This window comes from Pelodiscus sinensis, chromosome 1, assembly GCF_052426305.1.
Source record: "Pelodiscus sinensis isolate ZL-2025 chromosome 1, ASM5242630v1, whole genome shotgun sequence".
Lineage (NCBI taxonomy): Eukaryota > Metazoa > Chordata > Testudines > Trionychidae > Pelodiscus > Pelodiscus sinensis.
In genome coordinates, this window is record NC_143052.1 from 339,713,570 (window position 1) to 339,734,799 (window position 21,230).

The 21,230-nt window shown below is 44.5% G+C and overlaps 1 protein-coding gene across 2 annotated transcripts in view; it reads right to left on the bottom strand.

The window, feature by feature from the left end:
* Positions 1–21,230, bottom strand: part of USP35 (ubiquitin specific peptidase 35) — a 58,239-nt gene that overhangs the window by 8,232 nt on the left and 28,777 nt on the right. For both annotated transcript variants that reach the window (XM_006131912.5, XM_025189114.3), the window contains 6 exons: positions 18,426–18,527; positions 16,051–16,209; positions 15,405–15,598; positions 15,197–15,290; positions 3,823–3,929; positions 514–1,750 (listed from right to left, as the gene is read on the bottom strand). In XM_006131912.5, the coding sequence (XP_006131974.3) occupies positions 514–1,750; positions 3,823–3,929; positions 15,197–15,290; positions 15,405–15,598; positions 16,051–16,209; positions 18,426–18,527 (1,893 nt within the window). The remainder of the gene's footprint in view (positions 1–513; positions 1,751–3,822; positions 3,930–15,196; positions 15,291–15,404; positions 15,599–16,050; positions 16,210–18,425; positions 18,528–21,230) is intronic.

Here is a 21,230-nt window from a genome sequence, read left to right on the forward strand (position 1 = left end):
CCTGCTGTAGACCCTGTGTGCACGAGGGAGACATTCTGCCTGAGGCGGTGTCACTGCAGTGCCTCATCTGAGGACTAAGGCCATTCAAAGACCTAAACAAAACAAGGATGTAAAATCTCATTTAACCGATTAAAGGGGCAGAATGGGAGAACTATTCCAGCCCGGCTACCCTTAGCCCTGCCTCTTCTGCCTGAGGCCCTATCCCATCTGGGAGCACGGAGCCAGAACCCCTCACATACCTGGCCCTGGGGCCCCACAGTGGCGGTCAACCCTGCTGGCAGGCAGTGTCTCCCTCTGTGCACCACCTGGTGCAGTGGGGCCCTGATCTCCATTGGAGCTACTGTTATACAAAGATTAATGACACTTTATCCATTTGGATTTAAAAGGGAGATGAAATTCAGCTTTGGAGAGCTAGACCTGCTCCCACGGAAGCCAAGAAAAAAGCTGACACTGATTTCAGTGGAAGCACAATCAGCCCCCTAAAAATGTGGTGCTGAAGGTAAATGGAGTTACCTGCAAATACAGGATGTTATCTTTGGAAATGGCTTCCATCAAGTCTTTACTGGGAGAAGGCTCGCCGTGCAGCCGGACCGCCTCGGAACCAGCCTTGTGCACAGCACAGCTCTGCTTGCCTGGCCGTTGCCTGTAGAAGAGCACATAGGCAGTGTCTTTGGGGAAGAAAGACGTCACATTGCTGACTGATTCGAAGGAGGAAAAGGACACCCTGGTGTCGTTGAAGAGGTACCACTGGATTTCAAAGTCCAATTGCTTTTCTGAGGCACTTTCCTGTGCCCCATCACTTGGCTGGCTTCTGGCACTAGTGCTGGCACACTCTCTGGCATAGCAATAGTAGTGGCCACTCTCTGAGGAGACACCGGAATGGACCACCACACTACAGAGATCATACACCATGGACACAAATCCACTGCATGAGGCGGCCCTGTCTTTCCTGTTCTGGCAAACTTCACCTGATTCCTCCGAAGCAACCAGGACTGGCAACTTCAGCACCAGTGGAATTGAGACATTATCCAGGATCTTCTTCCTCCTCATGGTCCTCAGGTCGAAGGAGAACCTAAGAAGGGTTAGGATGAGGTAGTGCGGCCCCTCTGTCAGCTCAGCCACTTTCTCCGCATCTTGCAGGGAAGCGCACTTCTCACAGTGATATTTATTCTCGGACGTCAGCACCTCTGGTGATAAGAAATAGTTGATCAAATCTGGAACAGATCTGGAGGAGTCGGAGCCACAGGTCTGCTCTCCAAAAGCCAGCAGCGGGTCTTTCACTGCCTCTGCGTGGATGGGATCTCTGTTGGGTGTCAAGCTGAAAGGAGTATCTTCTCCCTCTGGTTTCTGGAACCCTACTGTTTCTACTGGCAAGAGATGGATGGGATGTTCTCCAGACACAGGATGCTTCCTTTGCCTCCTTGGAGATTCTACTACCTGATTCTGTGGCTGTATGGATGGCTCAATTATCTGTGGACCAATTTCTTCCACTGGTAAAACTGTTGCATGGCTCTGCCTATGCATGTGTCTGTTGGATGGGGGGAAAGCCAAGGACAGGTCTGTGAAGGCTTCTTCTCGGGAGGAGACATTCAGGCACTTCAGGCAGCGGATTTTTGTCGTCATCTTACCCCCAAACATTTTCTCAATTAATGTCTTGTTTAAGTAGTGGTGCTCCTCAGCCTGAGACATCAAGTTGGACTCTTTGAGCTTTTGATAAATTCTTTTTCCAGTTTTCTCTTCTTCGTGTAGCCTTTGGCAGGGGGGAAAAAGCCTGCATTAGAAATCACTCAACAGACCAGTAACTAGGGATGTAACCAGGAAGTATAACCCTTACCGGGTGATGCTTATTGGTAACCAGTTAACTGGCATCCCAGCCAGGCTGGAGCAGCTCCCCACCCACAATGCAGTGCGGCAGGCCTGGCCCAGCCTGCGCAGCCCCCCACCTGCAGCATGGTGCGGTGAGCCCAGCCCAGTCTGAGCAGCCCCCGCACACAGCAGACTCGGCCCAGCCTGGCCAGAGCAGCCTGCAACACAGTGGGCCTGGCTGGGCTGGAGCAGTCCCTGCCGTAGGATCCCAGTTAAGCAGTTAACTGGTTAAACATAACATTTAACTGATTAAATGGGATTTTACATCCCTAACAGTAACCTCCACTGTGTGGTCCCTTGTCCATATACTGCCTCTCACTACTTATTTTTTTAAACACACAGCCCTCTAGGAGGTTCTTTCAATTCCTCAACTTTCAGCCAAAGACTATCCCTCTGTGGAGGCTCAGCACAGCTATGGCTCTCTCATAGCTCAGCACGGCCAGGGCTATCTCATGGCTCAGCACGGCCGTTGTATCCCCACGTTGAAAAACTTGGCAGCTTCCTCTCATATGAGCATGGAGGAGTCTGCCTGCTCTGGTTCTTCTGCCTGAAGGGAGAGGGGGGAGAGGATTTGGGCGTGCACACAGCTGTGATGTGCCACACCCCTCATTTCTGCCAGAGCTCCTTGGAACGGCCACCTGAGGGGATCTGTGGCTGTTGAAATACAGATAGAATCTTTAAACAAATAGAAAGGCACAGATAGAATCTTTAAACAAATGTCAACATTTCAAATGGGGGTGACTTTTTTTTTTTAATGTGTGTCATTCAAAAATAGTCAGATTTTCCCTAACATTTGGCAAAGACAATCCCCTTTGTGGTAGTTTTCAGACCAGACTGATTTTTCCAAGGAGAGCCTGAAGTAGGGCTTTATAATTGAACCTGTGACTAGAACCCTTGTCATATAGGCTGTGTCTAGACTACACCCCTTTGTTGACAGAGAGATGTAGATTAGGCACATCGAAATTGCTAATGAAGCAGGGATTTAAATATCCCACACTTCATTAGCATAAACATATCCGCCGCTTTTTCCAACATGGAGCTTTTTCGAAAAAAACGGCAGTCTAGACAGGGATCTGTCAAAAAATAAACCCTTTTTTGACAGATCCTGTTAACCTCATTTTTTGAGGAATACACGATCTGTTAAAAATGATTTATTTTTCGACAGATCCCCATCTAGACTGCCGGGGGTTTTTTCGAAAAAGCTTCGTGTCGAAAAAAAAGCGGTAGACATGTTTATGCTAATGAAGCGTGGAATATTTAAATCCATGCCTCATTAGCAATTTCGACGTGTCTAATCTACATCTCTCTGTCGACAGAGAGGTACAGTCTAGACATAGCCATAGTGTTCCAGCAAATGAACTAAAAAAAACCCTTGGGCCCTAACTAACATTATTAGCTTCCTAACCCCCTTGGTGGCTCAGGCATTCTAGGACGACCTTCCTCCCTCAGGTCTACATCATCAGTATGTCCTTTTCATATGTGTTCATTTTTTTTAATTGTATCCTTTGGTATATATGGTTGTGACTATTTTCTTCCACTATTTGATCTGAGAAAGTGGGTCTGGCCCACGAAAGCTCATCATCTAATAAACCATCTTGTTAGTCTTTAAAGTGCTACATAGTCCTGCATTTTGCTTCATCACCAGTATGTTACTCATCTATGAGTAAATCCAGTGGTTAGAAAGCCTGGGTAATGAACACAAATTACTTGTGCAAAATCATGAAGGAAAGCCTTCCAACTTTTTCTCTTGGGAACAAGCCCACTTTGGCAGGGGATAAACACCATGAGCCAGATGAACAGATGTTTGCATTTCAGTTATAATTTATTATGCTGTGCTTAGGAGGCCCTGTCATGGACCAGGACTTCATTGTGCTTGGCCATGTATAAGAACAGAACAAAGAGACTGGCTCCTGCCCCAGAGAGCTTACCTTCTAAAGTGTAGAAGCTGCCACTTACCGATCCAGCAGGTATTTCAGGTATTCGGAACAATCCTGCTGAGCTCCCGGGCTAAACCAAGGAGGCCAGGATGCAGAGAGGAAGCTTTCCGGTGAGATCGCAGGTCTCTGGCAGCAAGAGAATGAGAGGAAGAGAAGTGTGTAAGGCAAGATCTCACTCCCATTTGGCATCAGTGGCAAATCATTCCATTCACTTCCATGAAAATGGGATCAGGCCCTGGCAGACACATTCAGTCAGGGAGCACTGTTGGAAGGCAGCATAGCACTCATCAGCGAACGTCAGAGTTAGAGGCACCTGTGCCTTGTCCCTTTAAGGATGGAAGGTCAATTGAGAGGGACAAAGCGGGCAGCTCTGGTGGCAGCAGAGCAGTGCGTGCTCTGAAAGGACTGCGCAAGAAAGGAACTGGTGCAAAGTGTGCATTTGTTTTCTTACAAAGTGTGAGTGTAATAAAACTCCAGTTTAAAAACTGCCCCTGGAGTGTAACATTAGCAGGACTATCACTTAGGACTACACTGCACCGTTATTTCGAGATAAAAATATGAGCATATACGTAGTCATTCCATTATTTTGAAATAATTTCAAAATAACGGACGACTTATTCTGAAATCTGTAAGCCTCATTCTATGAGGAATAATGCCTATTCCGAAATAGCTATTTCAAAATAAGGCGTGTGTAGATGCTTCACTGCTGCTGTTTCGAAATAGCCCCTCACCAGGGCCATTCTAAGTTATTCCTTCCCCTTGCCTCTAAGGGCTTTAAATCAAAGTAGCTTGTCTACATTAGGGAAGCCTCCCTTGTACTAATTTTGAGACTTCTCTGCAGGGTAGACGTGCTATTTCAAAATAAGCTATTTCGGTATAGCATGCAGTGTAGACATACCCGGAGGCTACGTCTACACTGTGCAGTTATTTTGGAATAAGCTATTCCGGAATAGTTATTCCAAAATAGAACATCTACACTGCAGGGAAACCTCAAAATTAGTCCGAGGCAGACTTCTCTAATGTAGACGTGCTATCTCGATTTAGAGACCTGGGAAGAAGAACTTAGAATGGCCCTAGTGAGGGGCTATTTCAAAATTGCAGAAGAGGAGCATCTACACATGCCTTATTTTGACATAGCTATTTCAGAATAGGCATTATTCCTCATAGAATGAGGTTTACAGATTTTAGAATAAGCCATCCATTATTTCAAAATTATTTCAAAATAATGGAATATCTGTGTAGATGCTTGCATTGTTATTTTGCAATAACGCTAGTTACCGCGAAATAACAGTGCAGTGTAGATGTGCCCCTTCAGAAGTTCTTTGCTCTTGAGGAACTTGTCGTACATATATGGAGCTCCACTTTCACAATTTCTATATCCTTTCATTTCTTCAAGATGTGGTCATTTGAAAGCAACCCCTCAATGCGAGCACTGCTGCATGATACTGAAGAGATGTAAAAGTCTCTATGTTCTTGATGTTGCCCTGTGCTATGGTGAAATTTTTCACACAACAGGCAATCCTTTTCATTCAAGAGAAGAGATTAGTTTTTTCTACCATGCCAAATTCTCCATTCCTTCATACTACAAGCACAAACAGATTCAGAAAAATTCTTCAAAGCTGATGGGTTTTTCAAGAGTTGACATGGATACTTTGCTATGAAATCATAACTGTCATGAAGATACTTCTTTGCTCTTTCATAAAGGTCACAAAGCCCTATTTACACCTTTAAGGAATATATTGAGTAAATCCCTGGAACTTAGAAATCATTTGTACCCTAATCCTTCTCTCCAGTTTCACGTTCAGTCCCTTCATCAATTCATGCACTGAAAGAACAGTAAGGCTTTGTCTACACGCAAATTACGTATCTTATTTCAAATGTATTTCGAAATAGCTTATTTTGAAATTTGGTGCATCTACACACTGCCAAATTTCCCAATAATGCACTATTTCAAGACATCCCTTAGCCCTCGTGGAATGAGGGTTACAAGGATGCCAAAATAGCGCGCCTGTTATTTAAAAAAATATTTCGAAATAACAGGTGGCTTGTTAAGATGCAGGGTAGCTATCCCAAAATAGCCGCGCAGTGTAGACATACCTGGGGAGAGAGCTCTCCCAGCACTCTAGATAAACCACCTCTATGAGTAGAGTAGCTAACAGCTTACAAGTCCTGTCCACACTGATGCTTTACTGCACTGTAATATGCTGCACTTGGCAAAAGAGAGCATCATCTGGTAACAAAATGTCTCAATAGACTCCATTTTTCCATTTGCTAGTCACAAATCTCCTTTTGTTGTTCTGTTCTAGTAGCAGGAATGCTGAAGTGGGACTAAAATTTTAGAATAAAATGTTCTAAAATGACAACATTTTTCTGCAGCATATTTTGTTGCACTCTGGAGAATATGCGTGAAGCAACTGTCTGCTCTAGTGACCCTGCTGGCATTTTTCAGTTTCTGGTAGGATTGTCAAATGATTTAAAAAATTGCTATTAATCACAAGATTAAAAAATTTATCACAATTAATTGTTGTTTTCAATGCACTGTTAAAAATAATCATTTAAAATTTATTATAAATATTTTGCATGCCTTTCTACACTTTCAAATACATTACAGTCTGCATTTTAATTGAAATCAAAGCGTAGAGTGCTCGCTTTATATTCTTATTTTAAGACAACTATTTGCACTGTAAAAATGATAAGCAATCTATATGTCAAAGCATGAAGGGACATACCCTAAATATTTGTATCAGTCACGTAAATACCTAGGAACACTGGCTACCACAGTGCCATGCAAATGCCTGTTGTCACTTTCAGCTGCCATTGTAAATAAGTAGCAGGCAGCATTATCTCACATAAATGTAAACAAACTTGTATGTTTTAGTGATTAGCCGAACAAGAAATAAGACTGAATGGACTTGTAGTCTCTAAAGTTTTACGTTGTTTTGTTTTTGAATGCAGTTATGTAAAAAAAAAAAACCTGCATCTGCAATTTGAACTTTTATGACAAAGAGATTGCACTACAGTACTTGTATGAGGTGAATTGACAAGTATTATTTCTTTTATTTATCTTTTTTACAATGCCAATATTTGTAATAAAAAATAATAACAAAATGAGCACTCTATACTTTGTATTCTATGTTGTACATGCAATTGATATATTTGAAAAGGTAGAAAAACATCCAAAAATATTTATAATACATTTAAAATGGTATTCTATTATTGTTTAACAATGCAATTAATCACAATTAATTTTAATCGGGTTAACCTGTTTTTTATTTAATTGTTTGAGTTAACGGTGATTAATTGATAGCTCTGGTTTCTGGTACATGTTACTTTTCTTCCCTTTATTTACCCTGGCATTTTCTGCTGCATACGCTGATAGCTTCTGCAAACTGAAGTTAAAAACCTTGAGTTTTCCAAATGTTTCTGTGGCAATGGCTTACATGGTTTTCTAAGTACCACTCTTCAAACCACGAGAAAGTGTTGAATCCCTTTTTTAAAACTGAAATATCTTAAAACTAAAGGAAACTACTTTGCTGCTCCTTTATTTGATGAATAACTGGTCAAATAGAATTACAGATCATTATCTACTATATATTTTAGAGAGTTTGTCTGCTTGTCTGTTTGATCAAGAACTCTCCTAAACAGTAAGAGCAAGGGCCACCAAATTTTGTATATAGCTTTCTCTTATCATAACTTAAAGCAACATAAGGGTTTGGTTGTGCCAGGAAAAAAGGATGTGCCTGGAATGGGATTGCTTCTCATAAAATCAAACAGAAAAGAGACAGAATCACCAAATCAAGTACAATCCTCAAAACTGACATAATTGAGCGAATGTTTGAAGAAACTGAATGAAGATAAAACAGAAAAATAGGATGAGCCTAGAATAGGATTGCTTCTCAATAAACTTTACAAAAAAGAGATAAAACAGATTGGATATTAGGAAAAACTATTTCACTAGGAGAGTGGTGAAGCACTGGAATGGGTTGCCTAGGGAAGTAGTGGAGTCTCCATCCCTAGCGGTGTTTTAAGTCTCGGCTTGACAAAACCCTGGCTGGGTTGATTTAGTTGGGATTGGTCCTGCCTAGAGCAGGGGGCTGGATTTGATGACCTTCTGAGGTCTTTTCCAGCTCTATGGTTCTATGATTCTATGATTCTAACAGATAAATTTAGAGTAGTGTTCTATTTTGGCACAGCTAAATCAGTGCTTAAGGTCAGAAAAGTAGAAGATGATATTGGAACCAAATTGACTATAGCCCTTTTTTATTAAAACATAGCAGGATATAGGGATGAAGAAAAAGGTACACTTGATGGAATTCCCATTTAAAAAATACTAAAATTAACCTCATAAAAATAACACTATTTTTTAAAAATATAATAATTTCAATAAAGCATGTACATTTTCCTTTTAGTTTAAAAAAACGATTGAGTTAAAGATCCAAGAAACATCAGGGAAATCTAGTTCTTAATATATTCTAAATGCTTCTGAATTTAATATGGGGCTAAAATATTATTGCACAATGCTTTTTGCCTTCCTTTTTCTGCAAGTCAAGTCTTTAGTCACAGACAAGTCATGGTAAATAATTTTATTAACGTTTATGCTACCATTGATGCTTCATTAAGAATGGTGATGCATAACAGCATGGACCACTTTGCAAAGTTCAGCAGCAGTCACGTTATCGTCATGAGGAGACATGCTTGCTTTGAAGAAGTTCTGTATATTAGCTGAAGGAGTAACACTGCATAAGTTCTGTTTGTACTGCTGAAAAGAAATGCCTTGATTCAAATCTCCTTTTCCATGATTGTTGACAGCTACATCAACCTCATTCTTACACAGGCTGCAGGACGCATGTTGTTTTCCGGTCCTGCTTTCAGCAACAAACTCATATTCTTCTAGCTATTCACAATTAAAAGACATCTTGTATTTCAGCATGGTGACTATACACATGCTCTGGGGCGATTTCAAAAAGATATACTGGCATTAGAAAAGATTCAGATAAAGGCTACAAAAATGATTAGGCGTTTGGAACAGGTCCCATATGAGGAGAGATTGAAGAGACTAGGATTTTTAAGCTTGGAAAAGAGGAGACAAAGGGGGACATGATCGAGGTATATAAAATCATGAGTGGTGTGGAAAAAGTGAATAAGGAAAAGTTATTTACTTATTCCCATAATAGAAGAACAAATAGAAAAACTTAATGTCAACAAATCTCCGGGACCGGATGGCATTCATCCAAGGGTTCTAAAAGAACTCAAATGGGGAATTGCTGAACTATTATCTGTGGTTTGTAACCTATCCTTTAAATCGGCTTCCGTACGTAATGACTGGAAGGTAGTTAACATGACACCAATATTTAAAAAGGGCTCTAGAGGTGATCCTGGCAATTACAGGCCAGTAAGTCTAACTTCAGTACTGGGCAAATTAGTTGAAACAATAGTAAAGAATAAAATTGTGAGACACGTAGAAGAACATAATTTGTTGGACAAAAGTCAACATGGGTTCTGTAAAGGGAAATCCTGTCTTACTAATCTATTAGAGTTCTTTGAAGGGGTTAACAAACATGCAGACAAGGGGGATCCAGTAGATATAGTATACTTAGATTTTCAGAAAGCCTTTGACAAGGTCCCTCACCAAAGGCTCTTGTGTAAATTACATTGCCATGGGATAAGAAGGAAGGTCCTTTCATGGACTGAGAACTGGTTAAAAGACAGGAAACAAAGGGTAGGAATAAATGGTACATTTTCAGAATGGAGAGGGGTAACTAGTGGTGTCAGTCCTACGTCAGTACTGGGGCCAATGCTGTTCAACTTATTCATAAATGATCTGGAGAAAGGGGTAAGCAGTGAGGTGGTAAAGTTTGCAGATGATACCAAACTGTTTAGGATAGTCAAGACAAAAGCAGACCGCGAGGGACTCCAAAAAGATCTCACCAAACTGAGTGATTGGACAACAAAATGGCAAATGAAATTAATGTGGATAAGAGTAAAGTAATGCACATCGGTAAAAATAACCCCAATTATACGTACAGTAAGATGGGGGCTAATTTGGCTATGACAAATCAGGAAAGAGATCTTGGACTTATCATGGATTGTTCTCTGAAAACTTCCACACGGTGTGCAGCGGCGGTCAAAATCGCTTAATCGTGGTCTCGGTCCACCCTCTCTGGGGCACCTGGTGCTGGCCACTGTCAGCAGACCAGCTACTGGGCTAGATGGACCTTTGGTCTGACCCAGTACGGCCGTTCTTATGTTCTTAGGTTATGTTCTTATGTAAGAACTAGGGGCCACCAAATGAAATTAATGGGCAGCAGGTTTAAAACAAATAAAAGGAAGTTCTTTTTCACACAGCGCACTGTCAACCTGTGGAACTCCATGCCTGAGGAGGTTGTGAAGGCTAGGACTATAACAGGGTTTAAAAGAGAACTAGATAAATTCATGGAGGTTAAGTCTATTAATGGCTATTAGCCAGTTTGGGTAAGGAATGGTGTCCCTAACCTCTGTTTGTCAGAGGGTGGAGATGGATGGCCGGAAAGAGATAGCTTGATCATTACCTGGTCTGTTCACTCCCTCCAGGGCACCTGGCATTGGCCACTGTCAGCAGACAGGATACTGGGCTGGTTGGACCTTTGGTCTGACCCAGTATGGCCATTCTTATGTTCTTATGATATTGCCCTTATCGATCACAGCAGAGAACTGACTGTAAAGCTGTGTTTGAGGAAACAAGCTATCTGTTGGAGGCCAGGTCAACACTAAAGGGGAAGGTCAAATTAAGATATGCAATTCCAGCTACATTAATTATGTAGCTGGAGTAAATGGACCTTGAGTCAAGTTTCCCTGCCATCCCCACAACAGGAAGCCATTGGGAGCAAATGCTCCCGGCGGCTTCCCTTACTCCTCACAGGAGCAGGAGTACCAGCAGCCGATGGGGCTACCCTCTGAGTTTGATTTAGCTGGTCTTTACTAGACCTGCTAAATTGAACTCCGGAAAATTAATTGTGGCTGTGTCAATCTTCCAAAGAGTGAAGACATGGCCTGAGTAGTGGTGTGGTCATCCTAATCATTGACATTATTAATTTTCCACCAGGGATCAGGATTTTTTTTAAAGACATAGGGTATGTCTACACTACCCTCCTAGTTCGAACTAGGAGGGAAATGTAGGCATACCGCACTTGCAAATGAAGCCCGGGATTTGAATTTCCCGGGCTTCATTTGCATAAACTGGGCGCCGCCATTTTTAAATCCCTGCTCGTTCGAACCCCGTGCCGTGCGGCTACACGCGGCACAAACTAGGTAGTTCGGACTAGGCTTCCTAGTCCGAACTACCGTTACTCCTCGTGGAATGAGGAGCCTGAGGTTACTTTCAATATCAGGCCCTCCATTTAGGAGCTCTTCCACTCTTACCGCCACACCTCCTCCCTGCCCCTCATCAACCAGCAGCATCCTGTACTTGGACGTGATCCACAGTTACCCTTCAAACCCATTCAATTTCAACCCTGTACTTCAGCCTCACTCTCTCAATCACTCCCTGACATGCTTCCCCTCCCCAGCTGTCTCCCGTTCATCTTAAATTTAACACAATAAAATAAATGGAACACCTTTCCTCTCAAGCTCTTCCTGCATTTTCCTGAGCTTGCTGAAACATCACCCCCCTTCTCTGTCGGCCACTCAGACCATTAACTTGTGAGTTGCCTTTGATTCTGCTCTCTCTCATGCCCCCACATCCAACTGTGTTTTCCTCTCTGCTGTTTCTAAAATCTGACTTTTTACATCTGGTGCACCCTGTGCAAATTCTGGTCTCTCCTCATAATCTCAAAATGTTGACTCCTGTAACTTCCTTTTTGCTGGCTTCCTAATCCCTAAAAAGTGACAGGACAGTTGGGCCCCTTGCCACAGTGTCTAACCAGCTGTTAGTCCCATCAGAGTATCAGCTGGCTGGCTGGTGTACAGCCATGCACAGCCAAGGAGACGGAAGGGCGGCTGCTGCAGATGGCCCAGCTGTGCTGAGTGGCAAAATGCCATGGGCCTGCCCCTCGCATGCGTCACACCACACAGAGGCACTGCCCCCATTGGCATCCTCCTCTTGAGACAGACTTTCACCAGACAAAGCCACGTCTGGTTTTCATCACTACCAAACAGGGGCAGAACTTTACAAAACGAAGACTGTCCCACTGTAAACCGGATAAATGGCCTCCCCACCCAAGAACAAGGGCAAACTTCACTAGTGCATTGCAATGAGAGAGCATTTGGGGATTAGAGCAAAGGAACGGGCCTCAGAAAACCTGTTTTCTAGTGCTACTTCTTCCACCATCTTGCTGTATGACCTCAAGCAAATGGCTTAGCCTCTTTACATTTGTAAAGTACTTTGAGATCCTCAAGAGAAAGGTGCTGTAAACATCATGTTATATTTGTGTTCTTTACTCTTTTCAGCCACATACATGCCTTAAAATCTCACAGCACATTTTGCACGAGCTGGATCATGTTAAACGCAGAGTCCTGGTCATATTCCATATTGGATATTGTTATTGTGCCTCTCTGAGGACTCATGGGGAAGTGAAAATTCTTCACATTTCAACTTGGCCTCCTCTACATTCTTAAGAGCATTTGAGTTGTCATAATGGGTCCAGTGCATCCATCTAGTCTTGTATCTTGTCCCCTACAGTGACGATTGCCCACTGCTTCAGAGGACAAAATCCTGCAGTAGGAGATGAGAGGAGGGGAAGTTTATTCTTGATTCCCAACATCTGACTGTTTATACTCTGAAGTATATTTTTTTATATTCCTGTTGTCCATAAAAATGCCTAACCCCCTTTCTGAAACCCTCTTAGCTCTTGCCCTTATGGTACCTTGTGGTGATGAGTTCCAGTGGCTAACTGCACATTATGTGGAAAAGTATTTCCTGGTATCAGGTTTGACCTGTCAATTTCCTTGAATGTCATCTTGCTCTTGGGAGCATCAATTTAACGGACTTACTTTCTCTAGCCCACTCATTATTTTCTTCTTGTCCTCTTTTATTTATCTCCTCCTTCCATGCTTAAACTATCTATACACTAATACAGAGACTTCCACTTAATTCATTCACCAGTTAATTTGATCCTCCATTAAATTTGATCCAAATCCTTTTAGAAAAATAAAACAACTTCTACCCACTATTTTGATCACTGCAGGCTGGTATTATAGAACTGAACAATGTAACTAATGCCTTCAGGAAGTGGCTGTCTAATTAATATGGTGTGGGCACAGCTCTTCATGAAAAGAGATTTTAAGAGCTGAAAGAAGATCAAGATGAGAAGAGACAGTAGCTAGAAGCAATAAGGAAGACAGTGTGACTGACCATATAAGCATTGCCACATGCTATGTCCCCTGAAGGTCAGATGGATAAGGATTTTAGCCAGTAGGAATGCAGCTGACTAAATAAGAAGGAAGACAGCATGAACCAGCTAGCACTTAGGCAAATGTGATAGCACCAGCTCTGACCCAGCACTGACAGTACATCTGGGATTGTGCGTCAGTGGTTCCCAACCTTTCGGGGCTGCCGGGCGCTCGGGGGCGGGGCCACCCACGCGCCGCGCACCCAGTGACGGGGCCACCCACATGCCGCATGCTCGGGGCCAGCATCGCACATGTGCTGTGCGCCCAGGGCAGGGGCCGCCCATGTGCCACATGCCTGGAGCCAGCGCCGCACGCCCAGGGCAGGGGCCGCTCATGTGATGTGCGCCTGAGGCAGGGACCGCCCATGCACCGCACGCCCAGCGTTGAGGACCACTGTGCTAGATGTTCTCAAGTGTTTTCAAAGCATGACCACATCTTTGAACCCACTGGTTTGTGGACACCACCCTTCCCATTCAATTGGGTGGGGCACATGCTCTTCTATTCATAAGCATGCAGACCACCTTCTGTCCCACTACCCATCCTGAGTAACACCCTTGTGGTGACTAGAGCAATTGCTGACATGAAAAAGCAACAGCAGAAAAGTACTGATACATTCTTGTCTTCTTTCAATGCACTTGGAAACGAGGAAGAGCCAGCTCTATGCTCACTATGACTTGGGAATAAGTACACATCAGTGGCTTTTCTAATGGCACATCTACACTACATGGAAGATCGATGCTGCCGCAGTCAATCTTCCAGGGTTCGATTTAGCGGGTCTAGTATAGACCTACTAGATCAAACTCTGAGGGCATCCCCGTTGGCGCTGGTACTCATACTCCTCATTGGGGTAAGGGAAGCTGATGGGAGAAAGATGGTATGGAAACGCAATGTAAGATACATTGACTCCAGCAATGTAATTTATGGAGCTGGAGCTGCATATCTTACTTTAACCTTCCCATGTAGTGTAGACCAGGTCTAAGAAGCCTTAAATTGGGCCTCCAAAATGGAAGCACTGAAAAATCACTTATCAGTCTCTTTGAAAATCTTGGCCTTCAACCATTATGGCTGTGAAGATAACCTCGACTACGAACCATGTGGCACCACTATTTTGATATCTGCCTGAGCCTGCATGCAGCCTGAAACAAGAGCTCCAAGAGCTGTGAACTCCTCTCTCTGAAATCTACTGAAACCTCCGAAACCTACTGAATCTAATGAATATTTAAATGTTAATACTAAATATTACACCAACCAAACCAGGAGCAATTATAATCTGAACATTTCATCAGTGAGAGGAACTTGGGAGAGACTAACAATTATATCTACTAGGCTGGGCCCCCCTTCGGTTCTGGTGTGTGAAGGGAACATGGGAAGTGTCTTTCTTCTTCTCAGTGGGGGCCACGTCTGTTAAGGTTTGGGGGAGTTATTTGGTTTTTTGCTTCTCACTTCTGTGTGACCCCCAACTGATTTTTCTGTGAGTTAGTGGTCCACGGCCCAAAAAAGATTCCCCACCCCTGAAAACAACCTATTTCCAGTTGCAGGGTACTATAGAAGTCTGCATGGCGTTCCCCTGAGACCAAACACTTTCACCTCCCTCTCCTCAGAGCCCAGTTTTTGGCAGCCCAGCCCACACACTTCACCCTCATTTCTCCCCTTTTGCCATAGCAGTGTCTCCCATGGCCTCTCCCATCCCTAGGTGGATGAGGATCCATCCCATTCAGACTGGGTACGCTGCTCACTGCAAGCTGGAGAGATGGGCTCTGCAGAGTACAGCAGCCCCTTTTGGCAGCTAGCAGCTCTGCAGCCCCAGATCTACAGGGGAAATATGAAAATTCTGCACAGAACATTAATTCTGCATTGTGTGATGGTGCATAATTCCACCAGGAGTGCATAATAGAAACAGAATTGGGCACTTTATAAATTGCATTAAGACAAATAGGTCTCTCATCAGTAATAGAATCAGGCAGGGTGTAGCACATAGATGAGCTCTTCTGTCGCTCATAGCATGAACAAGAAAGTGCAATAATTACCTGACTGTGCTCCAGAAATGCAAAGAGCCACTGGAGCTTTGTCATCAAGGGTTGAGAATTGCTTTCGGTTAAATTCAGCACTGAATGCCTAAAACTTTAAAAGCAAATCAAAAACACAGACAGAGAAAATCAGCCATTGGGGAAACCCAATTTCTGTAACAGACAAACACAGAGCACTGTTGACAGAGGAGAAGAAAAGGAAACCTACTCTGAGGCCATGAAAAGAGCCTGAATGATGCTGTTCATGTAGCAGGTGTTACCCAGGTTAATTAACCCAATCTTCCCTGTGTCAGATTTGGAAGCTAGACGTGGGTAGAAACAGGCCAGCTCATTCTTCTGGGAGGTCCAAGCATTTTGTCCCAGTAAATGTTTAATTCGATCCTCATTTGGAATTGGAAGAGCCTTAAAAACAAGCAGAGATCTTCATCAAAATTAATTTTTATTTCCTGTGATGTAATAAAGAATTGCTAACAGGTACCAGTGGAATTCCTTGGCAAAGTTTCAGTGGGAAATTCATGACACTGGAAACTCACGGGGGGCAGTATCAACACCCCACTATGACTTGCTTAAGGGTCATATAACTAGGGGTGGCTAGAAGCAACAATTGTGATCAGGGCCCCACAAAGCTAGGCATTACACAGACACATGGTAAGAGATGGTCCCTCCCCCAAAGAGAGGGCCCAAATAAGACCCAGACTCAGAATTTGAAGCACCCTCTTCCCCCAAAGTGTGGAGAGTTTCAGGTTTTGGTTCGGATCCATCTCTAATGATGAGATGATTCCTCTGCTCTGAACAGCAAACTAAAGATAGTTTACATGTGATTAAGAGGACTAGACTAGAACAGCAGGCCTTACTTGAATTGCTTCCATAACCGGCTCATAGAGATCTGGAAATCCTGAAAACCGGAAGAACATACAGTGGATCAGCTCAGCCAGCTGTTCCAGGCAGCATGTGGCTGAGTTGGAGTCTTCCTTGTTCAGAGAGGTCACCAGTCTGGGAATGTGGGGAAGAAGCTAAAAAGGCAAAGTAAATTAATTTCCATAAGGCTCAGACTAGGTATGCATTTACACCGCATATATAGATATGTGCATGAAATTCACCCCATCCAGAGGGCCAGCACACAAGTCCTGTGCATCACATAAATCCCACTTTGGTTTTGACCTTGAATCTACTGAAGTCAACAGCAAAGCTTCATGGTCTTCGGTGGTGCAGGATCAGGGCCTTAACCCTTACTTTAAGGACTTAATTTAGGCTTAAGTGAGCTGCTTAGGCCCTTTGTTAGTGTAACTGCCACAGGGAGAACTTGAACCTGGAGCTGAGTATAGGAGCCTCTACCCTCTGAGCTAAAAGCCAGCTGGCTCCCAGACCATGCTGTAGAGGTCTCTTTGTCTTAACTGTTGCTGTGGTCTAGGTACCACCTGCATTGCTCAGTAACCACACTTGGTGTGTGGGTTACATTAGCCCTTTACACAGAGGTGAATTTCACTCTCTCTATAAATCTATTCCATCTGTTCATACACACACTTAGGGCTTGTCTTCACTTACCTCGAGATTTAAACCGACTGTTGATGGCATCCCCGTCAATCTTGGTACTCCACCCGGTTGCAAGGAGTAAGGGAAGTCGATGGGAAAAGCTCTTCTATTGGCCTCTCACAGTGGGAACACAGTGGAAATTCAACCTAAGGTACATCTGCTCCAGCTAAACTAGTCTTGTAGCTGGAATTGCGTCTCTTAGGTCCACTTTCTCCAGTAGAGTAGACGTGGCTTTACTTGGGAATGCAATGTTGCATGCTGGAATGGAGCACTAAGCACTCCATGGAGCACTTAAACTATGAACTGCATCTATTGCTAATTGAATCTATCTCGATTAATCTGTGATTTATACCATTTTATTGCAATCTCTATAAACTACATTACAGTTGTTATAGCCTGATGGGGGAGAAGGAATGGCCAAATGGCCAAATTGATTATTTTGTTTTAAATCCACTCTTTACATAGGAAGTTTAAGCAAAGAAGCAGCTCTTATTTTACAGATTGCAAACCTAAAAGAATTGTACACAAGTGCCCCCTGCTGGCTCTGCAGCAGCACTGAACTAATATATTGTTCCCAAATGTAGTACAAATGTGCTAAACCCTGGGTTAAAAAAATCCCATGAGAATTCGTGAAACATTTTTCACTAATTTGGTTCCTGTGATTTCATCTCATCTGCCCTGAATTACAATTTTTGAATGAAATTCTCTCTTGCATCACCTCTGCCTTATAAAACAGTTTCACGCTTCTTTCATTTTATGCATGAAGCTGCTTCCCCCCCCCCCCCTAATCTGTGGTGATTTCATTAATTGAGAAAAATGTCAAATTTTGTGGTGGAGGGAATCAAACTCCTCTTTGCTATCAGTATTTTCCTAAGCTCTGGTATGAACATTTCTCAGACCTCATCAAAGACATACATGCCAATATATACAGATAGAAAGCCAGACAGGTTTGTCCCCAATGTTTGCCAAGCAAAAGAAGGGAAATCAAGTCCATGAGGAGTTGTCAGAAAAGGCAAGAATTGGCTTTCAGTTTTCATCCCTGGTCTCCTGCTGTTGAATGTTTGGTTGGGATCCCTTGTAAAAGTCGTTTCAAAATGTAATTGCGTAACTGCTAAAAATCCTAGCGGTTACCTGGTTACAATACTGCGCAACCCACAGCAAAAGCCTCCTCAGGAGCAGGCCCAACAGCCCCTGCCAGCCCTGCTCCCAGGAAGCCAGCATGCTGTCGGGATGGGGATGAGAGCAGGTCCGCCATGGACAGGGGCTGCTCCGGGCAGCTAGAGCAGCCCCTGCCTGCGGTGGCCTTGTTGAACTGAATCAGCGCCCTGCCCGGGATGGGTGGGAAGCTGCTCCAGCCTCTACCAGTTAACCAGAACTGTTAACAATGAGATTTACCAGTTAAATGGTCAACCATTTACAACCCTACTCCCTTGCAATCAACTCCTTCTTAGGCTCAGAGTGCCCCATAAACAACAACTCTGGTTCTCTGGTGACATCATCAGTCTGCTGCCAAGATGGATGCAAAAGCTTCTGAAGAGCAGCTGGGAACAGATTGTGGCACACGATGAAAATAACCTCGAGAACCCTTGGTTATGAAAGATGGATCTCTAGTGTCTTTGCTTTTTAGCTACCTTTATCACTACATTCATCACACTGAGGTACAATATATTCCTTTTAAAGGTGGGTTTAGCCTCACCAAGTGGAATGCTTCGTGGGAGTGCTGGAAACTCAGCAGCATGTACAGCAGAACGGACAGTGCTCCCTCCCTCACAATGGGGTACAGCAACTTGGAAAAGACCTGTGGAGAGAAAAGCACAGAAATGCAAGGTGCACACACTACCACATTACACCTGGAGGCCTTATTGAGATTGGTGGAAACACTTTCTGCATGAAAACTCTGCTCTGCTCCTATAAACCAAGTAGAGTGAGGCCTGGTTGGTGTGTGGATGGGGAAAGAATCATGGGATACAACTTCAGACAGTGTTGAGTCTGATAACAGCAGAGGAAGAAGGACATTCTCGAGGCACAGGCCAAGATGAGGGATATTCCCAGTTTGGGGATGATGAAGGAACACAACCCAGACTGAGCCCTCACTGGGCTCACAGTCCCTGCCCTGAATTGCTGACAATCTAACTGGACATGATATGTACACGCCTCCCCACCAATGCAATCCTAATCCTAGTTAATCACGGTGTAAAGAATTGGGGGGTCAGAGAGAGAGTCTGTCCTGCATTCACTACGCAGTGACAGCTCCTGTCTTGCCAAAACAGGCCTGGGTTGCAGAGTCACTCAGGTTTGGGTTGGCCAACCCTCCACCGTGACAGGAGGGAGGCAGGGCCAAATTTGAGTGAGTAGTATTGCGACCAATGCGAAGCGCTGGCTGGGCCAAACCTGAGTGACGCTGTGATTGTGTGCGTCAGGCCTCAGTATCTGGAGAGGAGACGGGGCTCAGCCCCATAGGACAGATGCTATTGCTGTCAGGTGAGTGCCGAGCAGGCTCACTGCCCAAATCCCACCCCACAGCCTCCCGCGTGCGCAGGGCCAGAAGTGAATGTTTGCCTAGGCCAGTGCACAAGTGATGGGTTAATCTAGCCCTGGATGTGGCAACCTTCCCATGACCCACTGTTTGGGAAATATTGTCACAGGGAGTCTGTGATAGAGCCATGAATGCAACTCAGAGCTCCTGGCTAACCCACAAGACCCCCTGCTTCTCTACAGGCCAGGAGCTGCAGAGCAGAAGGCTCTTGGACCAGCAGAGACCAGTGTCAGGGGAGGGATGAAAACAGAGACCAGGCCCAGGTGGGAGACTGGAGGGTTTTAAAAACCAAACCAGCGGTTCTGACATGGAGACCGTTCTGCACTGAGGGTGGGAAGCAGCAGCACGGCGAGCCAAACACTGCGGAGCCCGTGAGAGGAGATGACGGCACAAATGGTGACTGCAGCCCAGGTGGAACGAAAGGCAGCTTCCAGAGCAGAAATCTCATTAGTGTCTCTCCCAGCTCATCTCCCTGGGCACAGTCATTCAACACTGCTGCCAGAGGAAAAAGCTCCTGTTCCCTGCACCCTCCTGATTCCTATTCCCAGGAGAGCAATTCTTGAAGCCAAGTTGCAGCGTATTTATAGCAGAAACAGCCTTGCCAGCTCAGCCGGCTTAGTCCCAAGTGCTCTGAGTCCTGAGTCCACTGGGCCTTGGGGGGGGGGGGGGGCTCGTTCGGCTCAGTGGTGGCACAGCAAAGAGGACAGAGCAGTGGGAAGAGATCAGTCTGTTTATTGAAGGAAGGAAGGAAGGAAGGAAGGAAGGAAGGAAGGAAGGAAGGAAGGAAGGATGTACTAGGGCACTGCAGAGAGACCCTGCAATGCTGAAGATCACAGAGAGGAGAGCAGTACAGGGCAGTAGATGGGAAAGTTCTCTGTGTTGCACATGTGTAGGGGGTCTCACACAGTGCCTTGTCAGGACCTAGACTGGACCGTAACTAAGTGGTTTTTACCCTTGAAAGCTTATGCCCAAATAATTCTGTTAGTCTTTCAGGTGCCACAGGACTCCTGGTTGTTTTTGCAGACACAGACTAACTTGGGGTATGTCTACACTACCCCGCTAGTTCGAACTAGCGGGGTAATGTAGGCATACCGCACTTGCAAATGAAGCCCGGGATGTGAATTTCCCGGGCTTCATTTGCATAAGCCGGGTGCCGCCATTTTTAAATCCCGGCTAGTTCGAACCCCGTGCTGCGCGGCTACACGCGGCACGAAGTAGCTAGTTCGGATTAGGCTTCCTAATCCGAACTAGCTGTACTCCTCATTCCACGAGGAGTACAGCTAGTTCGGATTAGAAGCCTAATCCGAACTAGCTACTTCGTGCCGCGTGGCTACACACGGCACGGGGTTCGAACTAGCCGGGATTTAAAAATGGCGGCGCCCGGCTTATGCAAATGAAGCCTGGGAAATTCAAATCCCGGGCTTCATTTGCAAGTGCGGTATGCCTACATTACCCTGCTAGTTCGAATTAGGAGGGTAGTGTAGACATACCCTTGGCAACCTCTCTGAGACTGGAGGGAAAGAAGAACAAAAGCAGCCACAAGAGAAATAATACTCCTCTGCCATTCTTGGTTTGATGCATTCAAGAGGTACTTGCAGTTCACAGTAACACTTTTATAGTACCTTCCATGGCTGTCACACAAGGTAATTAAGTATTATCTCCCATTTATAGACTGAGGCAGAGAGATGCAGGGGCAATATGTTCTTATGTGGCTGCTGATTTTGGGTACCCAGCTTGAGACATTCCGTGCCTGATTTTCATACTGTGCAGGGCATCCCCAACAACACCTGAAGTCAATGGGAACTACGGATGCTCAGCACCTCTGAAAATCAGATCTTAGATGTCTCAAGTTGAGCCCTCCAGCAGTGAGGCATCCGAAATTCACAGTCACTTTAGTTGTGGCTGCAATTGACATGTCTGAGGCAATAGCAGTGATAATTAGGCGAAGAACATCTGACTCCCAGT